Raw genomic sequence first — 15763 nt, forward strand, 5'->3', positions numbered from 1 at the left:
TCTGCTCAAGCCCTTAAGATTACCCTTAAGATGGTCTTAAATATAAGATCCGACTATGAATACCGCTCATAATTTCCTAAACGTATAGTTATACAACTCATATAATGTCAAAGAGAGAAAGTGACATCTTGCGATGTTGAGAATTAATTTTCAATTCGCTACTTTCGCAGATTTCAAATTTAACTTTCGGGTCTTTATTTATCTATATACAATTTATCGTGAATTTTGCGCCATAAATAATGCGCAACGTAATTTTATGTAAAAACATATGATAGAAAAATATATCATGGCAAAAAAGACTTGTACTAATGTGTGAGTACAAATTATATGTATTACTTAGTCATATAAAAAATAGATGGGTATAATGGAGATGTGTATCACGTTTTAGATTAGGGGAAGCGATGTATGTACATGGCTTTGTTTTACACAAGGTGTCCCGTAAATTTACATAAATATCGGTAAAGACAACTTCACTATCCTTGCGTGTGTCATCTCGATATTGATTTTGACGAGAGTCAGTTTTCGCCTTTAGCACAGCCTAATTCGCTGACTTTAAATGTTTTTAATTCAAAAACTATTATTACTATAATATTAACTATTAGTCTCAATATTTTTATATTAAAGACAAGTAAAACGCTCTCTAGGTACACAATTAATTTGAAACTTAGGGTAAATAAAAGCAAAACGCCGATTTTATAGCGAATATAAATAATAATAAATTTAATATAAACAAAAACGAATTACAACCGTTTCAGTCTTAAGGTTTAGACCTTCAGTGGAATATTTCACAATGATCTTAAAACCAATCGTCAACAATAAACGCAACGCAACGCACAAATAAAATAGAAATATAGTCAAGTTCTTAAATCGTTGGTCGGCGGTGAAGTTGTTAAAAAAAAATAGAACTTATAGTATATCACGTAACTGACTTTATTTTTTGAATAAAATAAAACATGGAATTAGTTGACAATTCAAAATATTACACTGAAGAGGATCTAAACCTTAAGACTGAAACGTTTGTAATTCGTTTTTTATGTCAGCATTAAATCAGCATTTTTTTTAAATCAGCATTTTTTTTAAATCAGCATTTTGTTCTTATTTTCCTTAAGTTTCAAATTAATTTTGATATTAAGATTTTTGTCTTAAAATGGTTTCAAGAATTTACCCATAAGCATTGTTACATTCTTTACGGGATACCTTGTACATATACATATATTATATATATGTATTTACATATATATATATATATATATATATATATATATATATTATATATATGTATTTACATATATATATATATATATATATATATGTATAAAATATACATATATACGTATACAATTATATATATTATATGTATAATTATATGTAATAAACGTAAAGTATTGTTAAACATTGCTAGTTTGCGATGTCGTTCGATTTTCCATTTGCATGTAAAATTGTTCTCCAAACCATTCCCTATGCATCTCCAGATAACTGCAAACATATTACATTATTAATACACTTTTATCACGAGATTATGACAGTTTAGTTATGACACAAAAAGTCATCTTGCTACTCGCCAGTTCGCCACGTACCTTAGAAACATGTCTAAATATTTTAAAAGTACTTTCAATTTTTTGCTTGATATATCTGCGGATTGTAATAACTCGGGTAACTTAACTGAAATTAAACATTTGACTTTTTTACATATAGATACTTTTACGTAAAGATTTTATAATCTTAATAAAGACGACTTACCGAATAATCTAGTTAAATGAATGGCACCATAGTAAGTAGAGGGATTTGGAATTTCGCTTTGTTTTGGAACTTGAGGCATTAACCTCCACTTATTTGACTGTTGAAGTAAACTGTTTACTTGAGCGGATGTAACAGGCGGCATTCTTAACGTTACACCTCGTGGGCTAGAACAACGGGAACTTGTACTTGCTATGCTACTAAAACAAAACAATCATAAAAACGTTATACCTAATTTCAAACAAAGGATAAAATTCAGAGAAAGCAAAAATTTTTATTGAATCATGCGATTGTAACATGCAATTCTAACAAAAGAAAAAGGAAATATCCCCGAAAAACAAGTGTTGTTGAAAATAAACTAATGAATTTATAAAATTTCTGTGATAGAGATTTGAAACCATTTGATTATTACCTTGATAAATTGCCACCGTCCTGCTTTCCTTCGTCGTAAGATCTTAATTGTCGATTCTCATCAACTGAGCTTACACGACACGATCGCAATCTTCGCTTAGAATTGCCTGACGGTTTAGACGCATTGTCCATCTCCAAATCATGTTCTTGAAAAGGTGGTAAATGAGCATATTCCGTATCCTCAAATTCTTCTTTCGTGGATATTTCTAAATTTCTTATAACAAAACATAGTTGTTTTTTATTAATGCAAACGGCAGATCTTAATGGAACTCAACAAAGTTTCAATCTGATTCGTATAAAAAAATGCATCTGTATTTACTCGATTAATTCCTCCTTTGGTATAATGGTCGCTTGTTCGTTGTTTAGCAAGGAAGATTTTAGGGAAGAATGTTGCTCCCTTTCTTGTCTGTACAACAGAATATGAGGTAAAGTGAAATCGAAATATATGCGTAAGCCGTCCGCGACTTCTCTGCATATATTTACTTCGTTCACTGTTTTTTCTACCGTATTATTCATTTTATTCCGTTGAGGTTTCTCTGGGATATTCGTCAACTGCGTCGTAGTGAAATGCTGTACCCAGGATTCCAGAATATTTATCACAGTAGGTTGCGCCGGAAGTACGACAAGCTGAAATAAATATCGGTGATATATTCGCATGATATTTGCCTTCAGGGAAAGATTAGTTCTTAACATAAATCATGATCTTTTGTATAATTTTCATTTAAATATAAAATTTAAATAAAATGTAAACAGGAATGGTTTTTAGTTTAAAAAATATATCTTGCACCAATGCATTATAGGTTATACAGGATATTCCAGGATTAAACAGGCCAAACTTGAAGTATGAATTAGGATCTCAAAACAAGAAAAAATTTCTTTTAAGGTATGCTCGCAAACACTTCGTTCAAGAGATATTTACTTCTGAAAAGTTACAGAACTATTATAAATAAATAATTTTGAAATAATGTAGGTTTATCCTTTTTACTGCTTTAAAGTAATCAAATAAAAGAATTATTCTCTTTACTGCTTAACAGTAATCAAAATTAAAATAATTACTCTCTTTACTGCGCTTTACAGTAATCAAAATTTAAGTAATAAATATATATATATATATATATCTTCTTCAAAATGATTTTTTACACCAATAGTTTTTTGAATGGGGTGTTTTCAAGCATAAAATATATAAAATGTCTGTTTTAATGACCTTCAATCATTAAAACGGAGGATAGTGCAGCGTGCGAAAAAATAATAGCACAATGTCAGTCAGTCACTCGTTGCACTCACCTCACCAATAGGTGCAACGTTTGTCTCCAAGATGGAAGCCATCATTCTAAACAAAATATTTAATACTGTTAAGCAGTAAAGAGGTTAATTGTTTAATTTTTGATGATTGTTTATAGCAGTAAAGAGGATAAAAATAAACCTATATTCGAGTCTATATTATTTCGAATTTATTCATTCCTAATTCTGTAACTTTAAAAGTCAATATCTCTTGAACGAAGCGTTTGCGAGCATATCTCCAAAGGAAAAATTTTCGTTTTGAAATCCTAAATTCATATTTCAAGTTCGGCCGTTCAACCCGGGAACACCGTATATCTATTAATCCGAAAACTAATTACTAGCTTACCTTATTTTTATTACTTATTAGGTCATAATCCTGCTCTAAAATCCGTTTCAATGTGCTACCTATGTCAAGATCAACGCCTGGTTTCATACTGGCTCCCGATTGGCTGCCACCACCGCTGTCTTCATCATCACTCGTCTCGCCCATGTAATCAGAACTACTCTCTGTATCTTCTTCTGTATTTACTTCCTATAAATTATATATGTAATTCTTATGAACCTTTGTTACTTTCGCAGTCCTCGACCTCCAATATTAAATATTATACAGAGTTTAAGGCTCCTGGGTAGTCACCGCAGCCATATTGAATTTCTTGCTATCGAGGCGAGAAATTACCCTATTTTATGTTGCGGTATTTTCCGAAATAAAAAGACATTTCAATAAAAAATCACTATAGATCGTTTCAACACACTTCTAAAATTGACCGGATACTATCCTTTTCCCTCGACAATAAACAAATAGCCATAAAACGAAGCCTAAACATACGGAAAAACAAGCCGTTTTCGACTATCGAAAGGAGTGGAGAATGTTCCTTCCACATATGTATTTCTTGCAAATCTTACCATACGGTCAATTTTACGAGTTTCACGAATACGTTAAACGTTATAGCACAAGTACAGAACGAATAATAAAGAAATTTAACGCAACGCAAAATAGGTTGTCAACATGTCACAAGACAGAATTCTCCATTGGAGAGAGTGAGAGGAGAGTTCTTATTTCTGCCACGACGATACGGCGCCACCGTCAACGCAGAGTTCTCGGCTCAGGGACCAGGAGCCTTAAACCTTCCACATAGCATGGCAATATTAAGGAAATGATGCCACTTCACAATGCGATAACTAATCAGCGTCCAGATTTTTTAAATTATTGCTAGATACTATCTCTTTTTATTAGATTATAAGATAATTTAGATTATAAAAGTGAAACGTCTAAAATCAATTTTGTAGCTTGAAAATGAGATACTTACTTCTGTATCATAATCAGCATGTTGGCCTGAACTGCCATCCTCGGAAGATCCGGTCGTAGCCGATGTAGCTCGGCTGCCACCGCTTCTCGCTCTACGACGAGGTTCTTGATGCTCTGTTTCGGTTAACCGCTCTGACATCTTATGGCTTTTCTTGCGTTCGCGACGATATAAATAAGCACCCCTGTTCATTAGAAAAAAATAATATGCCAATTCATAAAGAATTAATTATTAAATTTGTATAATGTTAGAGCAGTTTCAGGAATACGTACAACTGAAGCTGCGCTTTTTGTGCTAGATCTCGTTGAAGTTGACGATTCTCTTCTGTATCTTTAAGCACATATTCTTCCGTTACGCAACGGTCCCAAGACGAATTCCAACCCTTATGCAATAATAAAACATATTTACATTTCCTTAATGTACTTTAATATGATTTGTATAATTAAATAGTTTTTCTTTCAGATCAAGCTTTTCTAACTCACTTGGAAGTGTATAAGGTATTCCACCGCTTTTCTACCTCTTTGATCTTTATTTACAATGACATCAAGCACCTACAAACAATTTTATAGTTAGTTTGAACTGCAAGCTACCGTATGATGGCAAAGTTACTTATGTCTACTTGTACAATATAAGTTTATTTCTATATTTCATAAATTTGTAATTTAATGTAATTTTACAACTTTAGGTTACCTCTACGTTTGCAATCTATATCCTTTTTATTACAAGAACATATCGATATTTATTGCTAAGTTAGGCATTAAATTTACATTTTACATTTATATTTGCACATGCACAGTAATACTATTGTAAAAAATCCAAATTAAATGCAAAGTATACGTATATATGTTTAACAATATATGTATTCTACCTTCGAGTCATACAGCACTTTCGCTTTCGTGGGATCTGGCTCGTAACACAACACTTTCTCTCCGTCGGAAAATTTGAATTTTGGCCCTCGTGTTGACACCATTGTAAATATTTAACCGTATGTAAGACAAGGGTATTTGAAGTACATAAATTATCAGCCTAACCTATACGACAATCGGATAGAGGTGAGTAACATCTATATAATTGATAACTATATTGATTCTACGACACCATAACGTTAACTTGCATAAACCGTTCAAATCTGGTGGAGGATCAACTTTGTTATTGTTTATAATCTGCCGTCAATTCTAAAGGTGTCTCCCCGGCACATTTGGCGTTGTGCACACCATTTTGGCTGCGTTCCGATATTCACACTAAAGTAATAGCGTTTTTCATTGGCGGAACTAGTGCGCACTCACTCAGTGCATTAAAGCCGTTGTGTATGTACTGACTTTACGTTGATTTGTGTTTGTACATACATAACATACATATGTACATACGACGGCTCTGACAGAAAAACAAAAACGCGCCGCTATTTATTCACTGCCAGCGTTCGAAAACGTCACCCGGGCCATGGTGGAAATATACATGGGGTGTGCTCAGAACTCGTAAACCACGCCCCTTTTCAACGTGAATGTCACCGAAAAACACAGGGTGGGCAACTGTGAGAAACAAAATGTTTAGCGTTGGAAGTTTGGCACTACTGTACTAGTAGCGTCTCTCTTGCACGTGAATCGTGTGTGTATCTCGTACTCCTCTGTCGTCGTCTGTCTCTTTCAGGTAAAGTGTCTGTGTGTATTTTTAACCTCCACTTACTAGACAACGCTTGTTTAATTTTGAAAATTGATTTCAGGAGCTTGGAGAACGCAAAAATGGTGCGGTGTATTGTCAAAAATTGTAAAAACACCAATACAACATGTACTCCGGAGGAAGTCAGTTTCCACAAAATACCGGAAAACCAAATCATGCGTGAAGGATGGTACAAAAATATCGGAGAAGTTGTCCTTCCTTCCAATACGGCGAACGGTAAGTCTTAATAATAATAAATATAATGCTTTATATTGTTTGCTTATGTCTATGCTTATTTTATCAAATTATTTAATAAGAAATGAGAAATTAATAGTGATAAACTGCTGTTTTGTTTTCATTTTGTTTTTAGGTAAATTTGATAGAAATTAATTTTTAAGAAAATATACATAAATAAACGTCAGTTAGCTAATTTGAAGGAACATTTTTTTTATTCAATTGACTCCGAGCGTTAGTTAAAAATGTTATAACATTAGTAATAACATTCATCCAGAAGTAAATTAAAGGTGATGTTGATACATCAACAAAATACATTACGATTTTTTGTTATTACAGCAAGAATTTGTTCAATGCACTTTACGCCAGAGTCATTTGTTCAGCCGAAGAGGAAGAGAGCTGCAGAAAAAATTTCAAAAAGGCGGAGTCTTTTGCCATCCGCTGTGCCTACATTGCATCTGCAGCCATTAAATGAACAGTAAGTTAACAAGGAAAAATCAATATAGTCCTTTTGTAACCATAGCTCCATATCGTTAATAATATATAGTGCTATCATATGTTATTTATGAATTATTAGACGAGATATAACAATCATTTTCATTGCTCTGATATTTATTAAAATTACAAAGCTAGCAATTGTAGTCTTTCTGTAGTATGTATATGAAATTACAATAACTTTGTTCTTCTTTTAGAGCATCTCCTGAAGAAAATAATATGAAGGTGATACGGCGGGAGTTTCATTTGGTTTGCCCATCTACGAACACAAATACTCCGATACGATCTTCGACCCCAGTACCATCCCCCGTAGGAGTCACTGAGCACTTACAAGATTTAACATTAGTATCTACTAGGTATGTATTAAAATACAAGTACCACATTTTGAGGATATATCTTGTATTCAAGTTATTTTTTTCAACAATAAATAATGTAATTCCTACAGTTGTGTAATATACATTCGACTTAAGTGAGTCATTTAAAGATATTTTGATTCTTTTGAAATGCAATGTGCACAGGTTTTTTTCCATGTGTCATCACTATAAGTTCGGTGTACATTAATTGTAACATTATTTTCTATATGTTTTTTCAGTAATCGTTGCCAGGCAACTAACAGTGACAACGATGTTCAGGAAGTATCCTATGAACTGTTGCGCAGTGAGAGTTTTCCAACAAGGTTAGTAAAATTTATTCGTGATGTAACACACTCGTACGCATAGATGGAAAATTTTTAACAAATTTTTCAGCAAGTCTATTTCAATGCGTTGCACAATTTGTTTATATCTGTTAATTCTTGTTTAGTTTTAACAATACAATAATTAAGTTTTACAGTGACAAGTTAGGAAATTCTTTAATGACCTTATATATGTATATTTTGTAGATCCAAAAAGAAGAAGGTAGTACTACATAAGTGTAGTACAGTACGATCGAGGAGTAAACGGTTTACTTCAAAGACGAAAGTTCACGAGGCAGCATATAATAGTGAACAAGGAAGTCCACCATTGAAACGTCAACGTCGGTGAGTGAAATACTTTACTGCCTATTTATGGTGCAATATATGTAGTAATGATTAATTTGTAATTGCATTGATATTCATTATTTATCATCAGTTTAAAAAAAGTGACTTAAGTTTACGTTTTAAAAGCATAACAGTTTCAAATAGTATAATATTCATTTTTCAAGTAATTTAAAGAATCATGTACTTTTTTAAAGTGCTGTATCATGTAATTTTTTACTATTTGTTTACATGTGATCGCAATAATCCATTAGGAAAAAGGTAATTCTGTCAAAGCAGTGCCAAGAAAAGATTTGAAAAACCTAGCAAATACAAAGAAATGCTCAATATATAAAGAAAGACATGCTCAATATATATTCCATTTCGACTCGAACTATTATTAACAAGCCTTACCGTGAATTCAAACATGCTTTGGTTCAATTGAGCAAATACGGAGTTGTCAAAAAATATTATTGGAGGTATTGAAGAATTTATTGACAAAGGGCAGACTTTTCAGATCTTGCTGGTTCTTTTAATTCGAATGTCTGCATTTTCTTTACGATGAGCTTATGATTGTAATAGTCGTATAAGTAAGTATTGATTAATGAAAAGAGAGAGTACGATAAATAAAAAAATAATTTTATATAAAAAAAAAAATAAGAATTGCACTTCTGTGTGATATCCTTCGGATATCAAGGTATATACGCTAATATATCCATGTGCAAACTGTAATGGAATTATTCTGACATTAAGTTTTTAAATTAATTATTTCATCATTAGCATTATTATTAAATATAATTTTATTTCATTTACTATCAACTATGAAAGAACCAATTCCAAGCTATGAACTCAGTGCATTGGTATGTACATTGTTAGAGTATAAATGTGTAATCATATAAAGTTAATTACTAGAATAAGTTTGGAAGAATTTATTATTTGCAAACTTATGTGCAATTATTGTACATAATAGATTAGGTCTCAAGTTGTTAATAAGTTAATAAAGGAATAAGCTTTTCACCAATAACGGCTTCGCAAAATCTGTTCCTAACATACATTTGTATTAACTTTTCTCATCACTCATTTTGTTGGTAGATTGGTTGTTAAATTAAATTTATTTCTACTTCTAGACAATTATTTAAATGCAATGAAATTTATCAATAATATCAATGATCAGATAAGTAATGACAAAAGTTCATATCAAAATAATTCCACTATACATTGCACATGGATACATAGGCAAGGATGAAGTGCATTAATGTTTTACACTCGTACGTAGAATATTAATATTATCAAACATGAGAATTTCGACCCACGCAGACACGTGCTGATGGTCATGCACTAACCAACTACTCAACAATTGTATCGATACAAGTGTATCTATAATACAACTAAAGTTACTTCAAGTTACTAAAGTGGCATCAATGATATGTGAGTTGGTTAGTGCATGACCATCAGCACGTGTCTGCGTAGGTCGAAATTTTCATATTTGATTGTTTTTTACATTGGTGCAGACGATAGATTTATTATTTAAATATTAATATTATCTTTGTGACAAGTTTATGTTTGTAAAAGTCGTATAAGTGTACAAGTGCAAATATTAATTATTCAAAGGAAGAATACCATATGAATAGAAAAATGAAATATAATTTTATATGCATAAAAAATAACAATTACACTTTTATTCGATTCCACAAAAGGTTTGTATATCCTTTAGGAGTTACACATGCCCACTTTGACATTCGAACAATAGAAATAAGTTTCAAGGAATCACAGAAGTGCAATTCTAATTATTTATGTATATAAAGTAATATTTTAAATTATCGTATTCTAACTTTACCTTAATCAATACTCGCTTATACGAGTAATACAATCAAAAGCTCATCGTAAAGAAAATGCATATATTGGAATGAAAAAGACCAGCAAGATTAGAGTCTGTCCGTTAGCAATAAACTTCTCAATTACCTTCAATAGCATCTTTGACAGCTCCACATTTGCTTAATTTAACCAAATTATATTTGAATTCATGGTAAGGTTTGTTAATAATTGTTCGAATCAAAAACGAATAAGCATTAAATAGGTTCTTTCTTCGTGTTTGCTGTTTTCTTTTTTAAGATGTTTATAGTTGGCACTAAAATCTGATTGGGCCATGGAAAGAATCCCTTCATCTATGCCCACATTAAATCCCCATAGAATAAAAATGCACGTTCACACATGAAACTCCACTTATATTTTTCGTAACTAAAGTCTACAGAAAACTCAAAAACAACTTTTCAGATGCAAAATAAGTGGTTTGCTGAATATGGCCGGTGTTTATAGTCGGATCTTATATTTAAAATCGTCTTATAGTCCAGTGAAATTGTCGGGAAATCATGCTTCACCTTGAAAAAAATCAAACATTCAAAATTTTCAAACATTCAATTTTTCCTGAAATGACAATTTGACTGGACTATTAAGTCTGGTCAAAGGTAGTCCTAAGACTCTGTCCAGCCAATCAAATGACCGTATTAGCAATTCAGACATTACTTAAGACGGTCTTGAAATAAGATCGGACTATGAATACCGGCCTATATTGTATCTTTTCGTCCTGTGCTCCTTGGTAATAATTCGTAAGGGACTTCAAAATTCAAACCAATAATTATGTCTTCTGAAACCTGAAAAAATTAACAACAAATTTTTCCACAAAGCATAACTTCATTCTTTTTTCATTTTTCCGTACCTAATGTTTCTGCAAGACGATGACATTTGTCGCGTATAGTACCGACAGAACTCCTCAGGTTTTTTTTATAATCTTCTGGTGTACCTGTAAGAAAAACCATTTCTTTTATTGACAAAGATTTCGTGTAATTTTTTTCAAATTTGCATTACCTAAATATCTCTTAATTATCATCATCATTATGCGCTAATGGATTGAAAGTAGTCTTAATCAGGTGACAGTTGTACAAGAAAAAAACAAGGAAACATGGTCACATGTTTTTTCATTTAAGTTTACGAAAAATAATAAAATGACAAATTATTTTAGAAATCATGAGGTTTCGACATGATTTCTCATGTTTTTACCTTCAGTATGGCATGCTTTATACTTTATGTCAGATTGACAATCATATCTTAATTACGTAAAAATGTTTTCAGATATATGGACGAAAACATTATCAGCAATGTTTCTGGCAACACGGCAAGCAAAGAAGAGGATCCACATAAGACCATAACGTGGTTGAAAGCTGACTTGAAACATCACAGGTCTCTAGACGAATTTCATGCAGAAAAGTGTATGCAGGAATTGAACAGTCTTGAAATGAAAAATAAATCACTGACATTGCAACTAGCAGAGCGGGAACAGTACGTAAAGACCATTCTTGCTGAAAATATCCAACTGAAGACGTCCATTGCCGAACTTAACGAACAATTAGAAGCGGCGAAATGCGAGAAAGAAACGGCTCTAACAGTAGGTGTTTCTGAAAAGATGAAAGCGATACTGAACCCCTATTTTACAGAGGGACAAATTCGGTGTTTATTGGAAAATAAACAATGGATCAGGTGGTCAGTTGATGACTACGCTTCTGCAATTTTATTCCGAAGTATTAGCCCTAAAGCATACCGGTACTTCCGTTTGAAATTACGTTTCCCTCTGCCATCGCTGTCGTCGTTAAGAAGATGGGCTCTAAAGAAGTTCGATATCCGCGAATGTTTTCTAATGGACGTTTTAGCAATGATGAAGAATAAAGCCGTAGATTTGAATGATATGGAAAAGATTTCCGTACTTACTTTCGACGAAATGGCATTATCCGATGAAGTTTGCTTCGATTCGAAATTGGAAAAGTTGGTAGGGCCATGCTCCAAAGTTCAAGTAATTATGATTCGTGGATTATTTGGAAACTGGAAGCAGCCAATTTATTATAAATTTGACCAACCAATGAGGAAAGACATTCTAATGACTGCATTAACCCTTCTATATACTTCTGGTTATGAAGTAGTAGCGTGTACATCGGATATGGGAAACAAGGGAGTATGGGGAGAACTTGAGATCACTCTTGAAAAACACTATTTTCAACACCCGATGATCCCAGACGGTAAAGTATTTGTATTTGCCGATGTTCCTCACCTCCTAAAGCTGTTGAGAAACTGGTTTGTAGATGATGGTTTCACACTGCACAATTGCACAAGTAAGTTCACTGTCAAAGTTTATGAGGAAATCGTAAAAATGGGCAACGGCGGAGATCTTCGCGTAGCTCATAAAATAACACAACCACTTCTTGATGCTCGACAAAACTTACGACAATCAGTGCATCCGGCAGCAAAACTGTGGTCCCACACTGCTGCGCAGGCCATCAAATGGGCCGGTAATCAGAAGCTTTTAAGCGATGGTGAATATATGAAATACTCTGACTTTGTCATGGCCGTTAATAATTGGTTTGATGTGCATAATTCACAAACCAAGTATGGTGCACACCCAGGCGTTAACAGCTATGGCGTAGATCTAAGAAATCAGGAACAAGCACTAGCTATAATGACTTTGCATACGGAAAATATGCGAGTGGGCTGTCGAACATCGCTAATGCCATTTCAAAAAGGCATTCTTATCAGCAATGCCTCTTTACGAGCATTGTATGATTATTTGTCAATAAAGTTCCCGCAAGACTTTCAGTATATAATAACACGCCGGCTCCAGCAGGATATATTAGAAAACTTTTTTTCGTACATTAGAGGAATAAGTGCAACTAATGACAGTCCCTCTGGATATGACTTTCGATATCGACTTCGTTGGTACATTCTTGGCAAACATTCCCAAGCTCTGTTTACCATGAACAAAAACACCGAAGAAGATTTAAATGCAAGCTGTATGTCTTCGTCAACTCCTAATACTTCTCTTACAACAACGGAGACTAAATCCCGCTCCGTACAATCGACTGGAAAGTGTTTGACTCCAAGTTCAGTAATCAGACTTCACGCACCGAACTTCACAGATGGGAATGATGTTGAGAACACTTCTAAATATGACGATAACAACCTTCAAGAAGAAATAATTTTAACAGAGGAGTTATTCAACAATATTATAAATATAACATCCGAAGACATATTAGACGATTCCGCCCGTGACGAAGGTGACAATTGTACAGAAGACAACTTCGACGTAACGGAACAAGCTGTAGAAATAGAAATTGAAGACTGCAACGAATTATGGAAATCCATGCAAAATAGCTTCCACTCATTGTCACACGAAGAGGAGAAACCGCACGGCTGTGCTAACAGCTCGGATGTAGTCCAAATAGCAGGACTGCAATACGTTGCGGGGTATGTAGCCCATCGATTCAGGTCAAAGTATCCATTTCTAGGAGAGGCCACTGGCGATTACACTTCTAGCCACGATAAATGTGATTGGGTCCAAACAGTCTCGAAAGGGTACCTCATCGTTCCGTCAGAGGAATTGATGAAGCTTAGTAAAGTTGTGGAGGATTGTTTTGTAGCTTTTCATGGGGACAGTTTTTCAAAAGAAGAGTATGTCGTCAAAAAAGTGGTCACTCTTGTTAAGAACTCTGGATACAACGTCAATTGGGTACCCGAGGCCTTGTTAGAACTCGCACATACATTCGAGTTAAAGAAATTGGCAAAAAGACACACGCAAGAAAGGAAAAAGAAAGAAAAGATAAGAAATTAAAAAAAATGAACGTTCTTCCGACAAGAAGAAAATGTACATAAATAAAAGAAACTTGTTTAATATGATTGTTACCTTGTCTTTGTGTATATATTAAATAAACATTGTCTTTGTGTATATATTAAATAAACATTGTCTTTGTGTATATATTAAATAAACCTTAATCTTCTGTCAACTTTACTTTTAGAGATACCTTTTATTAATCCTTAACTCCTGCAAGTTCATTAATATACCTCGACCTGGTAGCAAATATGTGACAGTCAATATGCAATATCTTTGGCAGCTTCGGTTTTGCTGATAGACAAGCATTTTGCGTATCACATTCTGGACTGATAATATTGATTTTCTTATCCACTTGTTCCAATTCAACAGCTTGAATGAATTCGGTCTAAACATAGAAAAGAATAATTTTTTATTTAGTAAATATAACAGAAAGTACTAGAAGCCAGTTTATCACATTGATTAAGTTATCTAATAATTATAATAGTTGTAAGTGAAGAAGAATTATTTAAAAAGTATTATTAATTATATAAATTAATCACAAAACAATCGTAAAAACAAGTAAATAAAAAAAATTTAACGTACACATGTAATATGAATAATGCAAGCCTACATTCGAAGAGAAAGCTACCGAGACATTGTGGATCATCTATGATGAATAATTTACAATGTCTTTAATAAACAATAGTCTTTATAAAAAAAATAGTCTTTATTTAAAAAAAATAGATATGAAAAATTAATCGACAGTATATTAAAATAAATCTTTTTTTCCTGTTTTTTACTTTCATTATTATATAAATTTATTGCATATTATATTTATTACTGTTACGAATAATGGCCAAATATTTTAGTTTTAATTTAAAAAAACATCTTACCTTTATTTTACACGAAACCAAAATCACAGGAAGAGGGTCGAATTCTGCATCGTAACAACACAAAATACCCACTATTCTAGGGATATTTTGTTGATGGAAGCCTGTGTTTTTCGGCGACAAGAAAAGAGAGAGCCGGGAGATTTTAGAAAAAGACAGACCAATACTGAGCACACCATGTATATTTCCACCATGGTGCACACGAGTATACTCCCTTCTCTTTCTATCTCAGCAAGTTAGGCTGAGTTTCCACTGAGCGCGTCACGCGTCGCGTCGTCCGAGTTGAACCAATCAAAACATCCCATTTCGATCTCGTCAAGAATGTATGAAATGGGATGTTTTGATTGGTTAACTTGTGACGACGCGACGCGTGAGTTTTTTGACGCGCTCAGTAAAAACTCAGCCTTTAAGAAGGAGAAGGGAGTATACCCATGATGTAAAAAGAAAGGTGTTTCATTGCGCATAATGGCGGCCAAATACGGAGCAGCCAATCAAATTCACTCCCCAAATGTAACGCGAAATTCTAATGCAGTATTGGTAAAAATGTAAAGAAAAGTTGTAAATGTAAAAAAAATACAAACAAAATTAAAAATTTTTAAAGTAATAAAAGACTACATAAATAAAAATACGTAATATAATTTGAAATGATAAAATCATTAACCACGATTGATTAGGCCGGTTCTACAATCAGTTGTATGAATGCCAAAACGCAGCCGACGAAATAAGAAAAAATTTCTTTGATAATATTAAATATAATAAGATCGGACTATGTAGACCGCTTTAAGTTTTAGAAGCCGTGCTATTCATAAAAAATAAGTGTATAAAAGTTAGAGTATAATATAATAATAACAAATAAATAAATGCATTTATATTTTAAGCGAGAATCCGCTCATGCGGCGGCTAACAATCTAACCTCTTACATATCATGGAAGTAGCCATGTTGCTTTTTACATTTGGGGAGGCTTTTTGATTGGTCAGAAGGCAGTCATTATTTTAGACCACTGCGCATCTCGGGAATGAAACACCTTTCTTTTTACATCATGAGTATACCCGTGTTGTACCCGGGCACAGTATATATAAGTAGCGCAACTCTCCTGATTTCTTTCAGAATTTATATTTTTTGGTAAAT

General features: G+C 33.1%; 2 protein-coding genes and 1 long non-coding RNA gene across 6 annotated transcripts in view; 2 read left to right on the plus strand and 1 right to left on the minus strand.

Moving 5' to 3' along the window:
* LOC143899460 (uncharacterized) overlaps window positions 1-3986 on the plus strand; it is a 33246-nt gene extending 29260 nt beyond the window's left edge. Inside the window, exon 2 of the long non-coding RNA XR_013257501.1 lies at window positions 3797-3986. This is a non-coding gene — a long non-coding RNA (uncharacterized LOC143899460). The remainder of the gene's footprint in view (window positions 1-3796) is intronic.
* On the minus strand, window positions 234-14837 carry Msl-3 (male-specific lethal 3). 3 transcript variants are annotated; one of them, XM_077409762.1, is made up of 13 exons: window positions 14638-14837; window positions 13956-14150; window positions 5854-6262; window positions 5602-5764; window positions 5216-5284; window positions 5006-5115; window positions 4737-4917; window positions 3776-3961; window positions 2468-2775; window positions 2150-2362; window positions 1741-1904; window positions 1578-1662; window positions 234-1476 (listed from the first exon to the last, which is right to left on the minus strand). In XM_077409762.1, exons 4-13 carry the CDS (start codon window positions 5701-5703, stop codon window positions 1389-1391), a joined length of 1506 nt encoding a protein of 501 aa, XP_077265888.1. In that variant the 5' UTR covers window positions 5704-5764; window positions 5854-6262; window positions 13956-14150; window positions 14638-14837; the 3' UTR covers window positions 234-1388. The 3 variants fall into 3 exon arrangements, with proteins under 3 accessions (XP_077265888.1, XP_077265887.1, XP_077265886.1); XM_077409761.1 differs by having other exon boundaries at window positions 1741-1934; XM_077409760.1 differs by having other exon boundaries at window positions 1741-1937.
* Window positions 6226-13926, plus strand: LOC143899450 (uncharacterized). Of its 2 annotated transcripts, XM_077409751.1 has the most exons (7): window positions 6226-6380; window positions 6454-6626; window positions 6963-7101; window positions 7316-7474; window positions 7711-7794; window positions 7999-8136; window positions 11242-13926. In XM_077409751.1, the coding sequence occupies exons 2-7, from the start codon at window positions 6473-6475 to the stop codon at window positions 13763-13765; spliced, it is 3198 nt and encodes a 1065-aa protein (XP_077265877.1). In that variant the 5' UTR covers window positions 6226-6380; window positions 6454-6472; the 3' UTR covers window positions 13766-13926. The 2 variants fall into 2 exon arrangements, with proteins under 2 accessions (XP_077265877.1, XP_077265878.1); XM_077409752.1 differs by lacking the exons at window positions 6226-6380; window positions 6454-6626 and having other exon boundaries at window positions 6962-7101; window positions 7318-7474.
* Window positions 14838-15763: the final 926 nt, after the last annotated feature.

The sequence above is a fragment of the Temnothorax americanus genome, unplaced genomic scaffold (assembly GCF_048541705.1).
Source record: "Temnothorax americanus isolate GAGA-0224 unplaced genomic scaffold, ASM4854170v1 Scaffold27, whole genome shotgun sequence".
Taxonomy (NCBI): Eukaryota; Metazoa; Arthropoda; class Insecta; order Hymenoptera; family Formicidae; genus Temnothorax; species Temnothorax americanus.

Coding starts and splice junctions, on each gene's coding strand:
- LOC143899450 (XM_077409751.1), top strand. CDS start 6,473: ATGGTGCGGTGTATTGTCAAAAATTGTAAAAACACCAATACAACATGT. Junction 6,627..6,962: donor TCCTTCCAATACGGCGAACG/GTAAGTCTTAAT, acceptor TTGTTATTACAG/CAAGAATTTGTTCAATGCAC. Junction 7,102..7,315: donor CTGCAGCCATTAAATGAACA/GTAAGTTAACAA, acceptor TTCTTCTTTTAG/AGCATCTCCTGAAGAAAATA.
- Msl-3 (XM_077409760.1), bottom strand. CDS start 5,703: ATGGTGTCAACACGAGGGCCAAAATTCAAATTTTCCGACGGAGAGAAA. Junction 1,663..1,740: donor TCATTTAACTAGATTATTCG/GTAAGTCGTCTT, acceptor GTTTAATTTCAG/TTAAGTTACCCGAGTTATTA. Junction 1,477..1,577: donor TATTTAGACATGTTTCTAAG/GTACGTGGCGAA, acceptor ATATGTTTGCAG/TTATCTGGAGATGCATAGGG.